The sequence below is a fragment of the Rhineura floridana genome, chromosome 11 (assembly GCF_030035675.1).
Source record: "Rhineura floridana isolate rRhiFlo1 chromosome 11, rRhiFlo1.hap2, whole genome shotgun sequence".
NCBI lineage: Eukaryota > Metazoa > Chordata > Lepidosauria > Squamata > Rhineuridae > Rhineura > Rhineura floridana.
In genome coordinates, this window is record NC_084490.1 from 68829946 (window position 1) to 68853239 (window position 23294).

Consider the following 23294-nt stretch of genomic DNA (forward strand, 5'->3'; position numbering starts at 1 on the left):
TTTGCAAGTTGGAAACCAATCATGTTTTAAAAGTTGCTATCTTGGTATATAACAGTAACTGAGACAAAAGGAACTGCTCCTTTAAAAGGAAAAATAATACAATAGGATCAAGCTACCCTACATGGTACATAATTTATGTCAAAATGAATTATACAAAGTAATCCCCGTTGCATTTATTTGTTACACAGCTACACTTAAGGGCTATATAGCAAATATACTAGCAATAAAGGAAAAAAATTAAGTTATATTAGAAAATAAGTATGATGAAGGCAAGCACAATAAAGTTAATGTAAGAAATACCATCACAACTACCCTTTGTAGTTCAGAGAAATATAAATCAAAGAAAACTATATATAGCCCCAAATATTTTTCATAACAATACTATAACACTGCCAGAGTGATGAAGCCAAATTTCCAATCTTGTAAATGGATACCGCCGAAGGAAAGAGCAGTGCCAATTTCTTGCTGTTAATAGAAAAGCTAATAATAAAATGTCTTCAAAAGGAAGGGAATTTATCACTCAGCATTCACTTCACATTCCATAATGTAGTGATATTGAGTGGTGCTGGAAAGTTACATCTTCACCACTTGAAGTGTTCTTGTAAAGAAGTTGGTAAGAGGAAAAACAGCATTCCCACTGAATTAGAGGAGTTAGGTTGCAGGGATCTGTGGCAACCCAAATTCATCCACAAGGACACCATCCTGTGAGAGGGAAAACATACAATTTAGAGATTAATAGTATAAGGTATACCAAATACGTATTAGTGGAAGTTAATCTTACATATCTGCCCACTGAAGGCATGACACAAATTTAGGGCAAAGGAGTTTTATTGCTACACAATTTTGTTAATTAAGCAGCAAATGATTGATATGGTACTAGAAGTTATACACAACCCAAAAGGTTAAGGCTCAAAGTCAATTTAAACATCACATTAAACTATGGCTTGCACTAACCATACTTTAGAACCCAAGCCATGGTTTGAGTTTCCTGTTTGTCTGCTTTTGTTTTTCAGCCGCTCCATTTTGTAAATTCACTCCGATTTCTACAGTACAGTGACCTCTTCAGGTGGCACGATGGTATCATGCTAAACTATAATTAACAATAAACTAAGGTTTGCAAACCCACTTCAAAGCAGGGTCTCATTCTGTGTTGCAAATCATAATTTTTCCCAAGTCAGACATCATACCAATCCATAGTTAAGCTTCCTTCAACATTGTTGTATGTGATAACCTGCATTAAAGCCTAAGTAAAAGGAATTGCCTTAATACATCATTTACAGTCCACCAGAAGGCTGCTTGCAGCAGTTCACTTAATCAAATGCATTACTTGGGGAAGGACCATAAGTCAATGGCAGAACACATCTTTTGCATGAAAAAGGTTCTAGGTTCACTGCCTGGTGTCTCCAGATAAGGCTGGGAAATGTTCCTGTCTGAAACCCTGGAGAACCACTGCCACTCAGTGTTGACAATACTAAGCAAGATGTGACCAATTGCCTGACTTCATATCAGGCAGCTTTCTATGTTCCTCTGTACTAGCTAATTCTTGGGATTAAGATGGAATTAAGAGAGGAAAGTCTAGTCACACTGCATTTTTTTTTACAAAGGACAATAAATCTACACAAATATTGGGTGCTCCCTTGAGCTGATTTTGGGGAAGCATCTGTTGTGATGGTATTCTGCATAATATGGGGGTGGGGGAAGAGACTCACTTTGTTTTTTGCTTCAGTTGGTGTGCCTTCTGGAATTGATGGAACAGATGCAGCTTCATCCAGATAGGAGCTATCCTCATCAGCGAGAAGTTCATCACCTAGTGCCTCCAGTTCTAAAATTGTTAGGATATAAAACAGCTATTGATCACTGACAGAAAGTGAAGGGTGAACATACCCAAAACATGGTATATCCGATTTAAATACAAATAGTACAACACTTGTAAAATGCACATTTCTGAAAAGATTGCTTTCTGCTAGCATACATCTTATTTAGTCCATTAATTTGATAAAAGTTCCCCTAGGTTGATGTCCCGTCCCCCCGTGCTGACGCAGCAACACAGGAGGTGAGGTGGCTAGGACTCTTTAACCCCATGTTGGCTGCATGGGAGGGTTGCCTGGGAGGGTGGAGCTCCTGCTCCACACCAGAATTGGCTCCCAGGGCATGATTTGCAGCCTGTGGTAACTTATTCCAGACTGCAAATCACACCCCACGACCTGATGCTAGCACAGATTATGCAGCAGGTACTCCACCCTCCCAGTCCCAGCTTATACATTTAGGAGGCACCCCACTGAGCCACAGGGGCCCTCGGCCTGTGCCCAACCTGGCTGCCTGCTGGTGCCGGGTCTATTAGAGCCAATGTGCTCTGACCATGTCCTTTGAAGGGCACCATAGTAGCTTGACTGGAAGGGACATGGCCTGATAGCTGCTGGCTGAAGGGGTGTGGCCTGATAGCTGCTGAGTGCAACTAGGAGCAGCTGTGTGTGCTGGGCGTTTCATTCTGTTTCCTGACTCCTCACTGAGCAGACCACAGGGAGTGTGTCAGCTGGTCCAGAGGAGATACAAGTGAGCCAGCTCTCAGAGCAAGCTAACACGAGTTTGGCGGGGGAGGTCCCTAAAAAAATTTTTCCCCTTGTCCGGCGCACCACATACCAGTGGGACTCTCCTATTTATCCTGAAGGAGGACAAGACAAAGCACAGGTCACTCCAATACAAGTAGAAAGAAATAAACAAGAGGCAGTACAGACTATGGACGAGAAGGACACTCCAGAGGTGGTGACCTGCAAGGTGTGTGCAATGTTTGTTTTCTTGCCTGAGAACATGCCATACACATGCAACAAATGCAAGCTAGTGGAGCTGTTGGAAGAAAAAGTGAGGGGCCTGGAACAGCAGGTGGCCACAGTGAAGAGTATAAGAGAAGACTAAGAGTTCTTAGAGAGAACGCTAGAACAACAGCAGCAAAGAGAAGTACAGGAGGTGGAAGAACGACGACGAAATGGAGGAAACTCTGTGGAAAGGGTCACAGGTGCAGAAGAGCTAGAAGACATGCATCACTGGTGGAAGTACAGAAACACTTCCAGGCACTTGAAGATGAGACTAGAGGAGTCTGCAGGGGAAGAATTACAGAAGACCCCATGGGACTGCGAGCAAGAGGCTGAAGCTCAGTCAAGCAGAAGCAATGAAACTATGACCCACAACAAGAGGAAGAGAAGAACAGTAGTGGTGGGGGACTCCCAACTGTGTGGGATTGAAACCCAAGTATGCCAAGAAGATTCATGGACTCGCCAGGTATGTTGCCTCCCTGGAGGACAGATCAGAGATGTGACGGAAGAGTTGCCATCGCTCAATAAAGCCCACTGACAGATATCCTTTTCTTCTCATCCATGTGGAAACTAAAGACACTGCCAAGCGGAGCTACAAAGAAATCACTTCACACTTTGAAGCTCTGGGAAGCAAACTCAAAAACTTTGGGGCCCAGATAGTTTTCTCATCCATCCTTCCGGTACTTAGAAAAGGAGCAGAAAGGGAAAAGGAAATACTCTGGATGGGGATGGGGCATCAAGAGATTTGGATTCTGGGACCACGGACTATGCTTCCTGGAAGATGGACTGCTGGCAAGTGATGGGATGCACCTCACAAGGACTGGGAAGAATGTGTTTGGCCACAGCATGGAGAAATTCATCAGGAGAACTTTAAACTGAATCCTAAGGGGGAGGGAGATGTAAATTTGGTGGTAACGACTAACAAAGGTTTGTGCACAGTAAGAATTGAGGGAACAGCTCTAATGGGACCCAGTAATAGTCTTCATAAAAATGTAGGAAGAAAGCCAGGCCGTAATCACATGGTCTTCAATGTCTGTATACTAATGCCCAGAGTATGGGAAGCAAACAGGACTCTTAATACAGGAGAGTAAATATGACTTGATAGGTATAACTGAAACTTGGTGAGATGACTCCCATGACTGGAATACTGCAATTAAAGGACATAATTTGTTCAAAAAGAACAGAAGGAATAGAAAGGGAGGCGGAGTCATGCTATATGTTAAAAATATATATCCCTGCACAGAAATACAGGAGGATGAGCTTGGTAGCTCCATTGAGAGTATCTGGATTAAAATAAATGGGACAAGGAATAAAAGGAATATGGTAGTTGGAGTCTACTACCGACCACCCAATCAAGGAGAAGACGAGGATGAAACCTTTGAAAAGCAAATTGCCAATGCTTTGAGGAGGCATGATGCAGTAGTAATGGGGGACTTCAATTACCCTGATATCTGCTGGAAGACAAATTCTGCCAAACACAGCCCCTCCAAGAAATTCCTGACTTGTGTTGGAGATACCCTTCTCCTACAGAAAGTGGAGGAAGCAACTATAGAATCAGCTGTCCTTGATATGATTCTAACCAACAGAGATTACTTGGTAGATGAAGTGGCAGTTACGGGAACTCTGTGGGAAAGTGACCACACTATACTAGAGTTTTTTATTTTAAAGGAAGCAAAAGCTGAGAATAGCCATACGTGTAATCTGGACTTTAGGAAAGCTGATTTTAATAAACTCAGAACAATGGTAAGTAAGGTTCCATGGTAAGCGACCCTAATGAGAAAAGGAGTCCAAGATGGGTGGCAGTTTCTAAAAGAGGAAATTCTAAAGGCGCAATGGCAAACAATTCCATCAAGGAAAAAAGGAAGACAGAAGAAGAAGAAGCCAATGTGGCTTCACAGAAAGCTTAGAGATGACCTGAAAATAAAAAAGGACACATACAGAAAGTGGAAGGAAAGCTAGGCCACAAAGGAATCTACAGACAGGTAGCATGGAATTGCAGGGATGGTGTCAGGAAGGCTAAAGCTGAGAATGAGCTGAAGTTAGCGACAGATGCCAAAAGCAACAAAAAAGCTTTCTTCAGGTACATCCATAGTAAAAGTCAGAGAAAAGAAATGGTGGCACAGCTACTCAATGAGGATGGCAAAATGATAACAGATGACAAAGAAAAGGCAGAAGTCCTCAATTCCTACTTTGGCTCAGTCTTCTTCCAAAAAAGGGTCTATGACCCTCCTGGGAAACATGAAGTAGAAGGGGCAGGATTGCACCTTGAGATTGATAGACAAATGGTCAAGGAATACCTAATCACTTTGAGCGAGTTCAAATCTCCAGGGCCCAATGAACTGCATCCTAAAATATTGAAGGAACTGGCTCAAGAACTCTCAGAACCACTGTCTATTATCTTTGTGAAATCATGGAGAATGGGTGAAGTGCTGGATGACTGGAGGAGGGCTAATGTTACCCCTGTCTTCAAAAGGGGCAAAAAGGAGGAACCGGGGAACTACAAACCAGACAGTCTGACATCAATCCCTGGAAAATTCTGGAGCAGATTATAAAGCGGTCAGTCTGTAAACACCTTAAAAACAATGCAGTGATTACTAGAAGCCAACATGGATATATGAAGAACAAATCCTGCCAGACTAATCTTACCACATTTTTTTTATCAGGTAACCTCCCTTGTAGACTGTGGGAATGCTGTGGACATAATATATCTCAACTTCAGCAAAGCTTTTGACAAAGTGCCCCATGATATTCTGATTTAGCAAACTAGCTAAATGTGGGCTGGATGGAACAACTATTGGGTGGATCCACAGTTGGCTACAGAACCATACTCAAAGAGTGCTTATCAATGGTTCCTTATCAAACTGGGGGGAGGTAATGAGCAGAGTACTGCAGGGCTGGGTCCTAGGCCCAGTGCTCTTCAACATTTTTATTAATGACTTGGATGTGAAAGTGCAAGGAATGCTTATCAAATTTGCAGATGATACAAAATTGGGAGGGACAGATAATACCTTGGAAGATAGAAACAAAATTCAAAGGGATTTTGATAGGCTGGAGCATTAGGCTGAAAACAATAGAATGAAATTTAACAAGGATAAGTACAAAGTTCTACACCTAGGAAAAAGAAACCAAATGCACAGTTATAAGATGGGGGATACTTGGCTCAGCAAAACTACATGCGAGAAGGATCTTGGGATTGTTGATCACAAGATGAATATGAGCTAACAGTGTGATGTGGCTGCAAAAAAGGCAAATGCTATTTTAGGCTGCATTAATAGAAGTATAGTTTCCAAATCGTTTCCAACGTGTTGGTTCTCCTCTGTTCAGCACTGGTTAAGCCTCATCTTAAGAACTGAATCCAGTTCTGGACACCACAGTTTAAGGGGATACAGAGAAAGGAACAGGTTCAGAGGAGGGCAACAAGGATGATCAGGGGACTAGAAACAAAGCCCTATGAGGAGAGACTGAAAGAACAGGACGTGTTCAGCCTTGAGAAGAGAAGACTGAGGGGAGATATGATAGCACTTGAAAGGTTGTCACACACAGCGGGGACAGGATCTCTTCTCGATGGAATAATGAGCTCAACTTACAGGAAGACAGATTTCAACTGAACATCAGGAAAAGTGTCTTAACTGTTAGAGCAGTACAACAATGGAACCAATTATCTAGGGAGGTGGTGGGCTCTCTGGTTGTAGAAACCTAGTTTAGAACTACTTGCCTGGTCATTAACTGGTTAATGAAGTCACACTTCTGCCCAGGGTGCATTAGCCTCTGGAGGTGGAGCAATGGTTATGGATTGTCCATTCAGACATCACACCACGCAAAGCTTGGATCTAACACAGCACTTACATGAAACCAAGTACCCTTCTATTGTGCAAGGGTGTGTGTCAGGTTTCTGCCAATTCCTCTCCTCATCTGCTGCATGGGAGTTATACCTGGGGAGAGGAGAATGAACTCTTCCCTCCCTAGCTGTGAACTTCCTGCAGAAAATGTCCCACCACAATTAGGCTTCACAGAAGCCTTCTACTGGCTACAGTAGAAGCCTAATCTTTCAAACCTAATTAGAATGGAGGACAGACAATTTTGTTGGAGGGGAGATGGAAACTGGGGAGGATTATTAGTTACTTCCCTAGCTGTGACAGTTCACCCCACTGCCAAATCACAATTAGGGTGGAAAGAAATATTTTATTGTAGCCAATATAAAGCTTTTTTGAAGCCTAATTATTGCATGAGGTGATCTTCCAAGAGATTACAGTTGCAGAGGGCAGGTTAACTCTTGCCTCCCCAACAGATTCTCCAGGAAGATCACCCCACCCCCTTATTAGGTTTTGAAAAAAACACATTTTTCCCCAAGCCTACTTGCTGGCAGAGGGGGAAGTGTGTGCATCTGCGGTGTGCTCTCACAGTTGGGTGTGAGTGTGGGATGCCCATGACGGTTTCTCCAGTTTGCAAATGTGCCTATGTGCCCAAGAAAATTTTGACTAATCCATAGTTAAATATCCTTAACCAAGATTAGGTACAATGTCTGAACTGAGTCTGCGTTATCTATCCTGAACCCATTAAATCCTGGTCCTGCACAGTTAGAATGGTCCCTTGGACCCACCTGAAGGGTGATTTTCACAGGTACGCCTGCCATCAGATTGGGTAGTACTGCCATCTAGCGTCCGAAGGCAAGAATGCACTAGAGTTAAAACCTGGGGCTCGAGCCCCTCCCACTCCAGTCTTCATGATGACGAGTCCGAAGTGGTAAATCTGAAAGTAACCAAAGGGCAAAAGCCCCAGCAGCAAAGAAAATATACATAGCAAATATCATAGAACTTGCAACATGAGAATAGGTTTTAACTAAAGAAAATCAGACAGAGCACAAAACATATAGGTTGAACTATATACAAAATACTGAACGAATTTCCCCAGAAATCCCCCACAAGGGAGGGACGTGATGGCAGGCGTACGTGTGAAAATCATCCTTCAGGTGGGTCCAAGGGACCATTTTCCACAGGTAGCCTGCCATCAGATTGGGATGTACCAACGTAGCCCCCTAATAGGGAGGGATTCCTAGGGAGTTACAAATCAGAAATAACGTGTTGCAGGACACGTCTCCCGAAAGAGGCGTCAGCTGAAGCACAGCGATCGATCTTATAATGCTTCACAAAGGAGTTAGGGGTAGCCCACCCGCCGCCCTGCATATGTCTGTAAGAGGAGCATTAGTTAGGAAAGCTGCCGTAGTGGCAGCAGACCTGGTCGAATGAGCCGTGATATTAGACGGCACTGGCAAATTAAGTGACTGATATGCAAGAGAAATACAGGCTCGAAGCCAACAGGACAAAGTGGATTTGGACACCTTTTTTCCCAAAGATCTCGGATGGAAGGATACAAATAATGCGTCTGTCTGTCGAATGTCCTGGGTGCGAGAGAGGTAAACTTTGAGTGCTCTCCTAACATCCAGCGAATGCCAGGCCTTTTCGAGGGGATGGACCAGCTTTGGACAAAAGGATGGAAGTACAATGTCCTGGCTACTGTGGAAGATTGAGTTGACCTTAGGACAGAACGATGGATCCAGTCTCAGGACTACAGAGTCCTTATGGAATACGCAGAGATGACGGGCCGATGACAAGGCCTGTAACTCCGAAATCCGCCTCGCGGAAGTAATAGCCACGAGGAAAAGGACTTTAAAAGACAACAGTCTTAGAGGCACTGAGGCAAGAGGCTCAAATGGAGGTCGCTGTAATGCCTGCAAACCTTGGAGAGGTTCCAGGATGGAAAGTGGTGACGTACCGCTGGAGAGAGGTGGGGAGCTCCTCTTAAGAAGCGTTTGATGAGCGGGTGAGTGCCTAGGGGTGCTGCCGATGAAGAAACAGACAGAATTGATGAGATGGTGAAGGCCTGTCTACACAGGGTGTTCGGTCTGAGTCCCAATGTCATGCCTCTGTATAGGAACTGTAGAACGTGCTGTACAGTGGCTTGGGGTGCTGAAAAACCTTTGGAAGTGCACCAGCTGGAAAAAGCACGCCAAGTACTCTGATAGATTCGAGTAGTTGACAGTCGCCTTGACGCTAAAATAGTGTTTATGACCCCTTGAGAAAGACCAGCAGTATTCAACTGTGTCCGCTCAAAAGCCAGGCTGTCAGGCTGAGCCAGTTTGGGTCCGGATGCCAAACTGGACCTTGGGAGAGAAGATCCGGCCTGATTGGGTCCAAGGATCCGCCATTGACATCGAGAGGAGGTCTGAGAACCAGGGTCTGTGAGGCCAATAAGGTGCTATGAGTAAAATCCGTGTCCGTTCGAGTCGGAGTTTTGTCAATGTCCTGCCTATAAGGGATATGGGCGGGAAGGCATACAGGAGCCCGTCTGGCCATGGTGTCGTCAGAGCATCCACTGCTTCCGCCGTTGGCTCTAGGTACCTTGAGAAGTAACGAGGCAGTTGGCAGTTGTGGCTGGAGGCGAAGAGATCCAGCGAGAGGGGGCCGAACCGCCGCTGGAGAAGGGAGAACACAGCCGGATGAAGCTTCCATTCTCCCGGATGGACCTTTTGCCTGCTGAGCCAATCGGCCGTAACGTTTAGAGTTCCGCTGAGGTGTTCTGCTCGTAATGACAGGAGGTGGAACTCGGCCCAGTCGAAGATTCATGTCGTTTCCTCCTGCAGAGCCCTGGACCTTGTGCCCCCGTCTGTTGATGTGAGATTTCACGCAAACATTGTCCGTCCGAATGAGGACATGTTGTAGAGCGAATAGTGGCTGGAAGTGTCTCAGAGCCAGATGAGCAGCTCTGAGCTCCAGCCAGTTGATGTTGTGACTTAGGTCCTGGGTTGACCACACGCCTTGGACGAAGGTGGAGTTGCAATGGGCTCCCCAGCCGGACAGACTGGCATCCGTGGTGATTAGGACTCTGGTTGGGTCCCGAAACGGTGTCCCCTTGGTGAGGGAAGTTGTGGATACCCACCAGCGGAATGATTGCTTCAGAGATTGGCCCAGCGGAATTACGCGATGGTTGGACCTGGAGATGTCCGCTTGAAAAGGTAGGAGAGCCCATTGTAAAGGTCTGGAATGATGTCGGGCCCACAGAACGATGTGGATGGAGGAGATCATTGCCCCGAGAAACTGGGCCAGAAACATGACATCTGCTGTGGGGCGATGTAGAAGTAAGGTTGCCATGGCTGTGATGGAAGCAATACGGTCTGGGGACAGAAAGAACATGGCTAGGGATGTGTCCAGTATTGCTCCTAAGTGCTGGAGGCGCTGAGTTGGTTGTAGATGACTTTTTTCGGCATTGATCAGCCAGCCGTGAGAATGTAGTGCCTCTAGGGTGAACTGGATCTGCCTGTTGGCCAAGTCCCGGGAGCCTGCTCGGAGGAGGAGGTCGTCGAGATAAGCATAAATATGGACCCCCTGGAGGCGGAGATACGCCAGCATGGTGGCCATCACTTTGGTGAAGACTCAGGAGGCCGAGGAGAGGCCGAATGGAAGGGCCCGGTATTGAAAATGGAACCGTCTGTGACCCGGACAAATTGGGATGTGTAAGTAAGCATCCTTCAGGTCGATGGATGCGATAAAGTCCCCTTGTTGTAGAGCCTCTACAATAGATGCCAGAGATTTCATCTTGAAGTGGCGGTATTTGACGAAGCGGTTGAGGCCCTTGAGGTCTAAGACCGCCCTCCATGAGGAGTCTCGCTTGGGAACCGTAAAGAGGACGGAGTACACGCCTTGTAGCCGTTCGGATGGAGGAACAGGCTCTATAGTGGCTATCTCTAGTAGATGTCGTAGGGCGTCCTGCATGACCTTTTTGCGTGCCCTGGAGACGGGGGAGATGCAAAATTTGTCCGGTGGTGTCCGCCAAAATTCTATATTGTAGCCCTGGGTGAAGAGAAGTCTGACCCAGGAGATGTTTGTCAAGTTTAGCCAAATGCTGGAGAAGAAGGAGAGTCTGCCTCCAATGGGGATGGAGTCAGAACTGCCTGCGCTGACGGGTTCCTCTGCCATATGCCTGCCTGCTCTGGTATTGGCCCCTGTATTGTGAGCGTTGTCTGGGCCAGGGTGCCTTGGAGGGATGGAAATTTGTAGGCCTGGTATCCCGTCCTCGTCCACCAGGTCGTCCTCTCTGAAAGGGTTGGAAGGAACGGTAAGAGGTAAACCGTCGCACGGGTCTGCGGTCGTCTCTTTTGGCCGTAGCTAGTGCAGGTTTACGATTGTCCTTGGGGTTGACAAGGAGTGCTTTGAGTGCGTCCTCGCCGAACAGCATAGATCCTGAGTATGGAGCTAAGGATAAGTTGGTTCTGGCAGTCGAATCGGCATCCCAATGTTGGAGCCATAGGGTACGACGAGCTACAATTTCGGCCGCAAGGGCGCGTGCACTGTGATGGGAAGCGTCTAACGTGGCGTCGGCCACAAAGGCAGCAGCCTTGTGTATCTTGAGGATACATTTCCTTAGTTTGGCGGGATCCGGGTTGGGGTCGTCAAGGAGATCCTCTAACCACATCATGGAAGCCCGTGAGAAGATAGAGGTGGTAGAAGAGGCCCGGATGGAGTGAGCGGAAGCCTCATGGATCTTACGGAAGACAAAGTCAAGCCTCCTCTCATAGGGGTCCTTGAACAGTGATTCGCCTTCCTTTGGGAGGAGAGACCGGGATACAAGATTGGAAATAGGCTGGTCCACCCCCGGGACATTCAGAAAGGACATGAATTCCGGGTCAAGGGTATAGAGCTTGTTGGCTAAGGATGAGGAACGACGTGGACGAAGGGGACGGGCCCATTCTTCTCTGGTCAGTTTTTTAATGGGGTCTGGTACGGGAATGAAGTGCTGCACTGATCTGGGGGACTTGAGAACTCTGGCACCCTTGACAGGAGGGACAACCGGTTGTACAAGTTCTGGTTGAATGCCAAGAGTGTCCATGACTCTACGTGACAGATGAGAGAAATCCGCTGGGTCAAATAGGCGATAGGAGATCTCCTCCTCCTGGTCAGATTCCCCACTCCATTCATCCAGGTCAGTCTGAAAAACGTTCATGTAGTCATCAGTCTGAGATTGCTCTACGTCCAGTCTACCCCTGACCACCTCCTATGGGTTAGGAGAGGGTAGCGGAGCATCAGTATTGTCACCAGGGTGTCTCGCAGAGCTGGGCTGTCGCAAGGTTCCGGGCTGAGAAGACAAATGTAGAGAAGGCTGGGGTTGGGATAGGCACCCCAGCAGCTCTCGTAGTTGTTGCAGGAAGACAGGGGTCAACTGTATCCCTGGGAGAGTGGAAGACGGTAGCGCCTGTTCCTGAAGAGGAATTTGAGGCTGCCCAGGCGGAGTTTGAGGAGCTTGACTGGGGAATCCTTCAAACTCTTCCTCTGATGACTCAGAAGGAGACTGGAAAAGTGCAGGAACGGCTGCATGGCGAGGTTTCTCCGGAAGCGAGGGTGATACGTAGTGTGCCTTCTTGGGCGCCCAGCGACCAGACAGGTGTTTAGTCTTTGCTTTTGCCTTGGCGTGTTTATGTTTAGCTGGCTGGCGTGGTGATGGACGGCCTGCTTCAGGGGATATTGTCACCTCAGGGTTCAAATCCGCCATGTCAATCTCTGAATGAACGCCCACAATGGGGAAGGAGCGGTAACAGAGCTAAGGTAGAAATAGTATAGGACAGACTAGAGACAGTATGACAGGAGTAAGTACGCCCAGCACAAGGAAAATAACGACTCGGGTAAGGTTGGCGCCAAGCTAAGTACATGCACACAATGGGGAAGGTGCGAGACCGCTAGTTACGCTGCCACTTTGGCCACGAGCAAAGTCCACACACACAATGGGGAAGGTGCGAGATGGCTAGTTACACTGCCAACTTGGCCATGAGCTAAGTACACGCACACAATGGGGAAGGTGCGAGACCGCTAGTTACACTGCCAGAAAAGCCTTATTTAACAATCGCAGTGTGCCCAGGGCTAGATACAAGCACTCAATGGGGAAGGTGCGGTACCGCCAAGGTGCACAGACTAATAATGCGCTGCCGAAGGTGGAGCATAAGTCAATTGGATGTGCACCTACAAATATACACACACACAATGGGGAAGGTGTGGTATAACAGGGCTACTTGATGTATCTGAAGGAAATACTGATTAGGTGAATATAAGTTTGTTAACAGGAGACTACACAAGTCCCACAACAGGGCTACTTGATGTGTCTGAGGGAAATACTGATTAGGTGAATATATTAGGTGAGTATATGTTTGTTAACAGGAGACTACACAAGTCCCACAAGTGAGAAAAGTATTAGAAAAAAGGGGCAAAAAATGAAAGAAAATGGCGGCCGCGATATCAGAGCCTCTCACTAAGGCCCTAGAAGGGTTTGAAAACGGCCGGGAGCTAGCTGGAAGGATATGCCACCGGAGGGTGCCAAAAAACAGGCGAGAGAGGCGATATCAGTAAGCCTAATTAAGCCCAAGCCGGGCTGAATGAACAGCCGGGCTGAGGGGCCTCTGTAAAAGAATTGAATAAATAAGTAACAATGGCGGCCGCGATATCGGGGTTGGCGGGAAACGGGAGCGCTACAAGAGGCTTCAGTAATCCCTGAGGGAGGAAACGGGCGGGGTGTCTACGAGGGAGCTACGGCCGCAAGCTTCCCTATGTAGAGGCTGAATTACAGACGGAAATAAGGAGGGGGGAGACCGCAGCCGCGGAGCCCCCGCTAGACGATAAAACAGCAACAGCTGCTGTTGGAACCTCAGAAGACTGAATTACAAACGGAAAAAATGAGGGAGGGGACCGCAGCCGCGGAGCCCCCGCAAAAAAGAGAGAGCAGCAGCCGCTGCTGTTGGAGGCTCAGAGGGTTGAATAACAAATGGAAAAAAGGGAGGGGGGGGACCGCAGCCGCAGAGCCCCCGCTAAACGGGAAAGCAGCAGCTGCTGCTGGTGGAGCCTCAGGGGAAACCCCAAAGAAATAAAGAGGTAAAGCGATAAGGAGAAGAGTTGAAAATAAAGACTTAGCTACGCTCTGTCTAAATTCCGATCTGCCTCGGATGGAGGCATGAAGACTGGAGTGGGAGGGGCTCGAGCCCCAGGTTTTAACTCTAGTGCATTCTTGCCTTCGGACGCTAGATGGCAGTACTACCCAATCTGATGGCAGGCTACCTGTGGAAAATTTATTTGTAACTTACCTGCTTCCAAGTCATCTTCATCAATTTCTGGAGTTCCATAGCTACGACCCAATGCTTCCTGAATTTCACTAGCATCTTCCATCATATCTTCTAGCTGGTCTTGCAAGTCCTGACGTTCATTATATAAATATAAATCCAAAGGATAGGAGATAAGAGGCCTATTTGATAGCTAAACTGTTGTCATCATTCATTAGGGCTTTTTTATTTGCCTGAAATAAACAAAATCTCACTGCACAGCTTGTTAATTAACTTGGTTGGCATACAGTTCAGATTTAAGAAACATTATAGTCTCTGATTTTGCCTCTCATTTCTGCCCACAAAAAAGTTTTAGCCTCAAAAACAGTTTGGCTAATACAAGATACCATTCACACTACTTTTTCCTTGGGACTGATATACAAATAAAATCCATTGCAAAAAAGAGAAGTAGGGGGGACATTAAAGCAGAGGCATATCAAGGGCTATCTAGTTCATGTTTAAGCCCAGCGGAGCTCTTCAGAATTGTCTGGGGGCTATTACATGCTGGCCCCAAGGACATGGTAGAACCATCTGAGGCCCACTGTAATGAATTTGCTAGGCACTTCCAGGATAAAATCTTTAACATCTGCCAGGACTTAAGACTCATGTTGTAGTAGGTGAATCAAGCGAGGTATCCAGAGCACAGCCTTGTCTTCTCGGATGAGTTTCAGTTGGTACAGCTTGAGCATGTTGACAAGGTGCTTGGACAGGTTCATGCAACCACTTCTGTGCTGGATCCTTGCCCTTCTTGACTAATCAAAGCTAGCAGGGATGGAACCGCCGGCTGGGCCAGGGAACTGATTAATGCCTCTCTGCAAGAGGGAGTGGTCCCTGGCTGCCTGAAAGAGGCGGTAGTGAGACCACTCCTGAAGAGACCCTCCCTGGACCCAGAAAATCTTAATAACTATAGGCCGGTGGCAAATGTTCCATTCCTGGGCAAGGTCCTTGAACAAGTGGTGGCAGGCCAGCTCCAGACACTCTTGGATGAAACCGATTATCTGGATCCATTTCAGTCAGGTTTCAGGCCTGGTTTTGGCACAGAAACAGCCTTAGTTGCCCTGGATGATGACTTTTATCGGGAGAGACACAGGGGGAGTGTGACTCTGTTGATTCTCCTTGATCTCTCAGTGGTATCCTTCTGAGACGACTGACTGAGTTGGGAGTGGGAGGTACTGCATGGCAATGGTTCCGCTCCTACTTGGCAGGTCGGCTCCAGAAAGTGGTGCTTGGGGAACACTGCTTGGCCCTGTGGATTCTCCAGTATGGGGTTCCACAGGGGTCAGTTGTCCCCCATGCTGTTCAACATCTACATGAAACCGTTGGGTGCGGTCATCCGGAGCTTTGGAGTGCGTTGCCATCAGTATGCTGATGATACGCAACTCTATTTCTCCTGTTCATCTTCTTCAGGTGAGGCTGTCAATGTGCTGAACCGGTGCTTGGCTGCGACAATGGACTGGATGAGGGCTAATAAACTGAGGCTCAGTCCAGACAAGACTGAGATGCTGCTAGTGGGTGGTTCTTCTGACCAGATGGTGGATGTCCAACCTGTTCTGGAGGGGGTTGCACTCCCCTGAAAGAGCAGGATCGTAGCTTGGGGGTTCTCCTAGAACCATCTCTGTCACTTGAGGCTCAGGTAGCCTCGGTGGCACAGAGTGCCGTGGCCCAACTACGTCCCTATCTGGACAGGGATAACCTGGCTTCAGTTGTCCATGCTCTGGTAACCTCCAAGTTAGATTACTGCAATGCACTCTATGTGGGGCTGCCTTTGAAGACAGTTTGGAAACGGCAGCTTATGCAAAATTTATTTATTTATTTATTTAAAATATTTCTATCCCGCCCTTCTATCCTATGATAGGGCACTCAGAGCGGCTTACAAAAATAAAATCAAACACGTACATAACAAAATTGTAAACAATAACATCACAAAAACATTAAAAGAAATTAAAATACATAAAATACAATTAAAATACATAAAATACAATACACACATACACACACACACAAATATACATATATATAGGGAGTAGCACTAAAGGGGACTACAAGGATAAAATGTAACGTAGAAGGCATAAAATCAGTGTCAGGCTCTACGTTCAGTCCCTCCCAAAGGCTCTCCGGAACAAGATCATTTTCAGAAGTCTCCAGAAAACCATCAGGGAGGGAGCAGAGCAGACTTCTTGGGGTAGGGTGTTCCAAAGCTTGGGGGCCATAGCTGAAAAAGCTCTCTCCCGTGTGCCTGTCAGTCTAACACCTTTCACTCCAGACATGCAGAAGAGGCAGATGATCTTAAATCCCGGGCAGGTGCATATGGGCTTAAGCGGTCCCTCAGGTACATCAGTCCAAGCCCATTTAGGTCTTTAAAGGTCAGAACCAGCACTTTGAATTGGGCCAGGAAACAAATTGGGAGCCAGTGGAGTCGATAAAGCACAGGGGTGATATGCTCCCTGAGCTGTGCTCCAGTTAACATTCTGGCTGCTGCATTTTGAACCAACTGTAATTTCTGAACTGTTTTCAAAGGCAGCCCCACATAGAGTGTGTTACAGTAATCAAGCCTCAATCTCACCAATGCATGTGTCACTGTGGCCAAGTCAACTGCCTCCAGGAACGATCGCAGCTGGTAGACCAGTTTGAGTTGACCAAAAGCACTCCTGGCTACTGCAGCCACCTGCTATTCAAGCAGCAGGGCAGGATCTAGGAGGACTCCCAAACTGCAGACCTGCTCTTTCAAGGGGAGTGCAACCCCATCCAGAATATGTTGCAACCCTATCCCTTGCAGTTTCCCCCTTGACCAGCAACACTTCCACCTTGTCTGGATTAAGTTTCAGTTTGCTAGCCCTCATCCAGCCCTTCACAGCCTCCAGGCACCGGTTTAGGATGAGCACTCCCTCCCTGCAATCAGGTGGTAGGGAGAGATAGAGCTGAGTGTCATCAGCATATTAATGACATTGTACTCCAAATCTGAAGACCTCTCCCAGCGGTTTCATATAAATATTAAAGAGCATTGGAGACAAAATGGAACCTTGCGGTACCCCATAGGCCAACAGCCAGGGGATCGAGCAGTAGTCTCCCAGCACCTCTTTCTGGGTCCTGTCAATCAGGTAGGACTGGAACCACCATAAAACAGTGCCTCCCAATCCCATCCCAGCTAGACGGCCCAGAAGGATACCATGGTCGATCATATCGAAGGCCACCAAGAGGTCAAGCAGCACCAACAGGGATGCACTTCCCCTGTCTGATGCACAGCGTAGGTCATCAAGCAGGGCGACCAAGGCAGTCTCTGTCCCATGACTAGGCCTGAAGCCTGATTGAAAAGGGTTCTAGATAATCTGATTCATCCAGGAAAACTTGGACCTGAGCAGCCACTACCCTTTCAATCACCTTGCCCAGAAAGGGGAGATTAGAGACTAGGCAGAAGTTAAGATCCGCAGGGTCTAATGAAGGCTTTTTTTTAACAAAGGTTTTATCACAGCCTCCTTCAACAATGTTGGAGGTGTTAATTAAATATGCCAACCAGTCAGCCACTCCCCCTCTGGCATATTTGATTAACCAGGATGAGGAAGGGTCAAGGGAACAAGTAGTGGCCCTCGATTCTCCCAGAATCCTGTCCACATTCTCAGGATTTACAAGCTGAAAAGTATCCATAGACAAACGACCAGAGGAAGCTTCGAGGACATCTGGCACAACTGTAGTTAAAGAGGAGTCCAAGTCAGTCCGAATGCGAGCAATTTTATCTGCAAAGTACCTCACAAACATATCACAGCAAGCGACTGTGGGCTCAGAGTCTAATGTAGGGCCAGAGCCCAAAAGACCCCAGACCACCTGGAAAAGCGTCGCCGGACGACACTGAGCAGACGCAATGGGGGTAGAGAAGTGAACTTTCTTCACTGCCAACACCGCCACATGATAGGCTCGAAAATGAGCTCTAGCCTGTGTTCGATCAGAAGCAGACTGAGTTTTTCTCCATCGTTGCTCTAGCCTTCATCCCTGCCGTTTCATCAGGCCCAAGGTTTGAGTAAACCAAGGTGTATTATAGGCCTTCTCTGGTGGGAGAGGGCGCTTTGGAGCAATAGTGTCCACTGCCCTGGTCACCTCCGTATTCCAGAAATTGACCAGGGCTTCGGCAGTATCACCAGCCATGCTGGGAAAATCCCCCAGAGTATTCAGGAAACCATCTGGATCCATGAGTCTCCAGGGACGGACCATCTTAATTGGCCCTTAACCCCTACGAAGGTTACTGGGGGCACAAAGTCTAAACCTTGTCATGTGGTGATCTGTCCATGACAACGGAGTCACTAAGAACCCTTCCACCCTCAAATCACCTTCTTCCTGTCCCGAACAGAACACAAGATCAAGTGTGTGTCCTGCCACATGAGTTGGTCCAGATGATATTAGAGACAGCTCCATGGTTAGAGACAGCTCATGGCAGCCATGAAGTCCAGAGCTGGACCTGTGAGTCTAACCTTGGCATGTATGTTGAAGTCACCCAGGACCATCAGCCTGGGGAACTGCAACACCAATGCCGAGACCAGCTCCACCAGCTCAGGGAGCGAGACTGTTGGGCAGCGGGGTGGACGGTACACCTACAGAATCCCCACTCTGTCTCCCTGACCCAAGGCCAGGCACACACACTCAAAGCTGGAGGTGTTAGGGACAAGACACCTGACAGGGGAGATAGATTCCCTGCAGACAATTGCGACCACCTCCCCGTCCCCTGGATCTAGGCTGCTGGAGTGCCACAAAACCTGGTGGGCAGAGCTGGGAGAGACCTACTCCGCCTTGGTCATTTAGCCAGGTTTCAGTAACACAAGCAAGGTCAGCGCATTCATCCAGGATTAAGTCCTGAATTAAAGTGGTTTTATTAGTCACTGACCTTGCATTCATCGGCAGGACAGTAAGATCCAGGGAGTTTCCAGCATAGCTACCAATGTCCCGAGGGTTGGAAGGGGGACCAGAAGGGATGCAAGCACGAAGATGTCTTTTATCCCTTCCTCTGTAATGGCCAGTCTGCCTCCCACCGCTATTCCATCCCCTGCCCAGTATTAGTTCAATGGCAAGCCCCCGACTACTTCTACCCCGGCACATGTTAAAAGAAGCCTGACACTTGGGGGAGGGAAGCCTTGGCTAGAGGTGGCTCTTACGAAGGGGAGCTCTCTTCCCCACCCTCTGGCAGTTGTCTTCTCCCTTGTTAGCCCCAGCTGGCTTCAGCTGGCACCCAGGCGTTGCAGGGAGTAGCAGCTGACACCCGAGGAAGCCTGCAGATGGAGTTTTGCAGGAGGCCACAGCAGCAAGGTGTACGTTCTGCTGGGTTCTCTCACCTTCCTCCCAAAATGCAGCAGCCAGATTGGTAACAGGGACCAGATGGTTCAAACATATAAAACTGATTCTGGCCCGCTTGCATTGGCTGCCTGTATGTTTCCAAGCCTGATTCAAGGTGCTGGTTTTAACCTATAAAGCCTTACACGGCTTGGGACCACAATACCTGATGGAAGGCCTCTCCCGACACGAACCTACCTGTACACTACGCTCAACATCAAAGGTCCTCCTCCGGGTGCCTACTCCAAGGGAAGCTTGTAGGATGGCAACAAGGGAGACGGCCTTCTCAGTGGTGGCCCCCAAATTATGGAATGATCTCCTTGACAAGGTCCGCCTGGTGCCAACCCTGTTATCTTTTTGGTGCCAGGTCAAGACTTTCTTCTCCCAGGCATTTTAACAGCACTTGAATAACATGAGTTTTTAACTTGCTTATCAGTTTTTAATGTTTTTAATTGTTGTAAACCGCCTGGACAGCTTCGGCTATGGGGCAGGATATAAATGCAATAAATAAAATAAAATATACAAATAAGCATAAACATACTTGTAGAGTCATCATTTATTTTGGTTCAATTGCACATTATTATTTTTCAATTAACACTGAAACTTACCTCAATCTGATCAATTTTTACTTGTTTGTAAGCCTTTTTCATTTCCTTTGCTCCCAGTTTCATGGCATCAACCTAGGGAAGTAGCCAGATAAGACGTTTAGGCCTACTGTAACACATACAAATATACAAGTAAATTTTTTAATGAAATAAAAGTTACCGTTGTTTTTGTATCTTTCAGAGACTGGATGGTATAATTTGCTTGCTCCATATTGAAAGACTGCTGGGCGAGGTTATCTCGTTGGTTTTCATACCTATGTTCAAAACATACAATTTTCAGACCTCAAGCCACAATGTCACAAGCTAGTGCTGCTGCAGTAGAGTCTGATCTCCATTCCAGAGATTCAGATCAGTGTAAGAAATCCAGTAGGGTTCATCTGGGGCCCTGTCCCAAGGTTTAGGGCAGGATTGACAGTCCACACCTTAGATGCAGCTCCTATAGCAATTTTATTTGGCCTTCAACAGTCCAATCAAATTTTAAACCATGACCTGATTAAAAATCTGATCACAATTCCACTGGCTTCTAAGTAGAAAGCTACAGTCATAGCTCATCTTTCTTTGTATGTGTTCCTTGACTATGAAGTCCATACTACTAGGTGACACCAATCTTATTGTCTAATCTCAAATCATGGAAAAAGAGAGTTGAGGTGAAATGCTGTAAAACGGGGGCTGGGTTGCTTATCTTCATGTTCCTCAAAATATGTCTAAGGAATATGGCTCCTTTTCCTGCTCTCTTGTCCTGGCAGTTTCCTACCCACACCCACACCCCAACCTTGTGTCCACTTACATCTCTCTCTGGCATCAGGCAATGGTTTAGCTGGCTGGGACTCTGCTAGAAATGGAAGCATGTGTCTGTGACTAGGGTCAGACAGCATTACAGGGTGGGAAGCCTCCCATTATACCAGCATAAAGTAACAACAAAGAGCCTTCCTATCTCCAAGTTCTCTGCATGAGTCAGAGAACTTCGGGAGTCACTGGGTGGTGACAGTAAGGATCTGGTTACCAAGACAAGCCGAAATTTGAGGACACATCTTTCCAGTCCCTTCAAATTAGTACTGTTTTTAAAAGAAAGTGCAAGAAAATCTGAAACTTACATTCGCTTCTGTTTTAACACTCTCAGGGCTTTCTGCTTCACCATGTTCTAGAGAAGAACAAAAAGATGTCACTATCAATGAGGATGAATTGCTGAGAGCAACGTTTATTAAGTTATAGTTGTTTACTTTAAAGGTTTATGTACCACCTTACTGCAGGTGTTTGTTGAACCTGGTACAGGGTAGAACAATGACACGGCAACTATAGACATTCACCAGCATATCTAAAAACCTGGAGAACTAGTTATCATGTGATGTGGCATAAGAAACCTCACTCTAAATTGCTCACATCTTACCTTTGCAGGCCCCTCCCTCATTTTCTTCATTTGATCTTTATATTTCACCAGTTCTGCATCAAGCCTAGAAATTTTCTTGTCAATAGACTCTGCTCTGCTATCCACCTTTAGCAAGAGGGAGGAAGAGACAAAACAGTCCTGTTACAAATGGCAAAGGGATCTCTAGAATCTCTAGCCAGGCAAGGTAATTATAAACATTTGGAAAGTACATCAGGTCTATCAAGCACCATAAGACCTGTCTTCCTTGTGTCATTTGGTAAAACATCATGCACACTAATAGCGCTCCAAGAATTACATATTACAACCCTGAATGCCTCTTATCAGCAGCAGCCAAAAATAAAAGGGAAAGGGCATAGTACAGTTTAGAGCAGAAGAATACAGAAATTTAGAGCAGAAGAATACAGAAAACAGATCACACTAAACTGGTAGACTGCTGGCCAATTTCCAGGGATGCCACACTTTGATCCACCTAGCCAGCAAAGCATATATTTTGTACTGAAGGAAGAATTCATATTCAGGATTATTTCACAGTTAAGGCATAACTAATCTGTGTTAACAGATCCAGAATATGTAGTCACACTTTGTAAATTAATGACGACTAGGGAATGCAACTTTTATTGACAGGCTATGGAACTTTTTATGTTTGTTTAATGTGAATAGTAAATTGTTATGGGCTTTTATATCTTATGCAACTTTAAAATGTTGTTTTATTCTTATAAACTTATAAACTCTGAACTTAAGAAAAACAGTATACAAGTATATCTTTAATAAGTAATTTTTGAATACATCAAAATCCCCTATGCTCCATTAGGTGTGTTTTTTTAAGTAGACCACCAAGACTGAATGTGGTCTACCCCTGGTTTTTAGAGTGCCTGGGTATATAAATATATTTGTGATGTGTGTTTGCTTGCCCTATTTAGACTACAACAGGAGGGGGCTGATTTCAGATTTACAGTCTACTTTTTTTTTTTTACTAGAATCCCTATGGTTCAGTCATGGATTGAAAGTTACATAACAAGATCATATATTTGGGATCTCTTAAAGCCCACCTAACCTGTGCTAACAGATCCCAAGTACGTCCTCTCACTTAAGAGCATAAGTAGTACATTGCTGGCTGCATCAGACCAAGATCGATCTACCATGTGAACCTGTCCAGCTATTATGTTAGAGGCCTGGCTCTGGGTACCTCAAGATATGGTGATGGTTATATGTTCTAGTCACAGCACTTTAGCTGTGGAACTCACTTATCTGTCCATCTGGTGACAAACTTGATAGTCTTTAAAGTACCAGGTCAAGATTATTCTGTCACCCAGGCTTTTAACATTAGTTTTTACAGCTACTTTTAACCCATCACTTGTGATGCTTTATTATATTTGTCACTATTTTATTATTTTTATGACTTTCAAAACTACAGTCAGATACACTCTTTACCTGGGAGTAAGTCTTACTGAATTCAATGAGACTTATTTCAGAACAGACACATACAGGATCACACTGTGATATGTGGTTGTAAAGTAAACCACCTTAGAAATCGAAGATTGAGAAGCCAGATAAAAATAAATTAATAAGTAAATGCCACAGTGGCCATCTAGATAGCACCTCTGGGAAGCTCACACGCAAACAGTAGGCATTAAATGATCTATTGGGGGGGCATGACCTACTTTCTACCCACCCCTAGATTATAAGGAGGAAGAGAGCAGGATCGTTAGAGGGCTACGCTTCCGAAAGAGCCGAGCCACATCCTCCCTATGGGACCAGGGTGGTGGCCGGTTTCTTTAGCAGCGGGACTGACGCTCGGCCATGGTCCACCAGCCACCCCTTCCGAAGGGACCCACCGTGCCAATACAGTCCGTCAGATTCGGAGGCGGCGCCTTAGGCTTCGACTTGCCAAAGAAGCGGTTCATTTTGGAAGGGTCTAAAACGAGGAAACTGGAATAAGCGAAATATAATGGAGCACCCAGGAAGACTCCACCAACAATACTCCCTCGAACCCGGAAACAACCCACTGCGCCGGCCAATCAGAGGTAGGCAGAAATGTCACCTGA

General features: G+C 46.4%; 1 protein-coding gene across 1 annotated transcript; it reads right to left on the reverse strand.

The window, feature by feature from the left end:
• On the reverse strand, positions 1-23265 carry CHMP5 (charged multivesicular body protein 5). Its single transcript, XM_061590630.1, has 8 exons — positions 23085-23265; positions 21250-21354; positions 20957-21003; positions 20023-20116; positions 19866-19937; positions 13930-14038; positions 1710-1822; positions 1-702 (listed from the first exon to the last, which is right to left on the reverse strand). The coding sequence occupies exons 1-8, from the start codon at positions 23151-23153 to the stop codon at positions 652-654; spliced, it is 660 nt and encodes a 219-aa protein (XP_061446614.1). The 5' UTR covers positions 23154-23265; the 3' UTR covers positions 1-651.
• Positions 23266-23294: the final 29 nt, after the last annotated feature.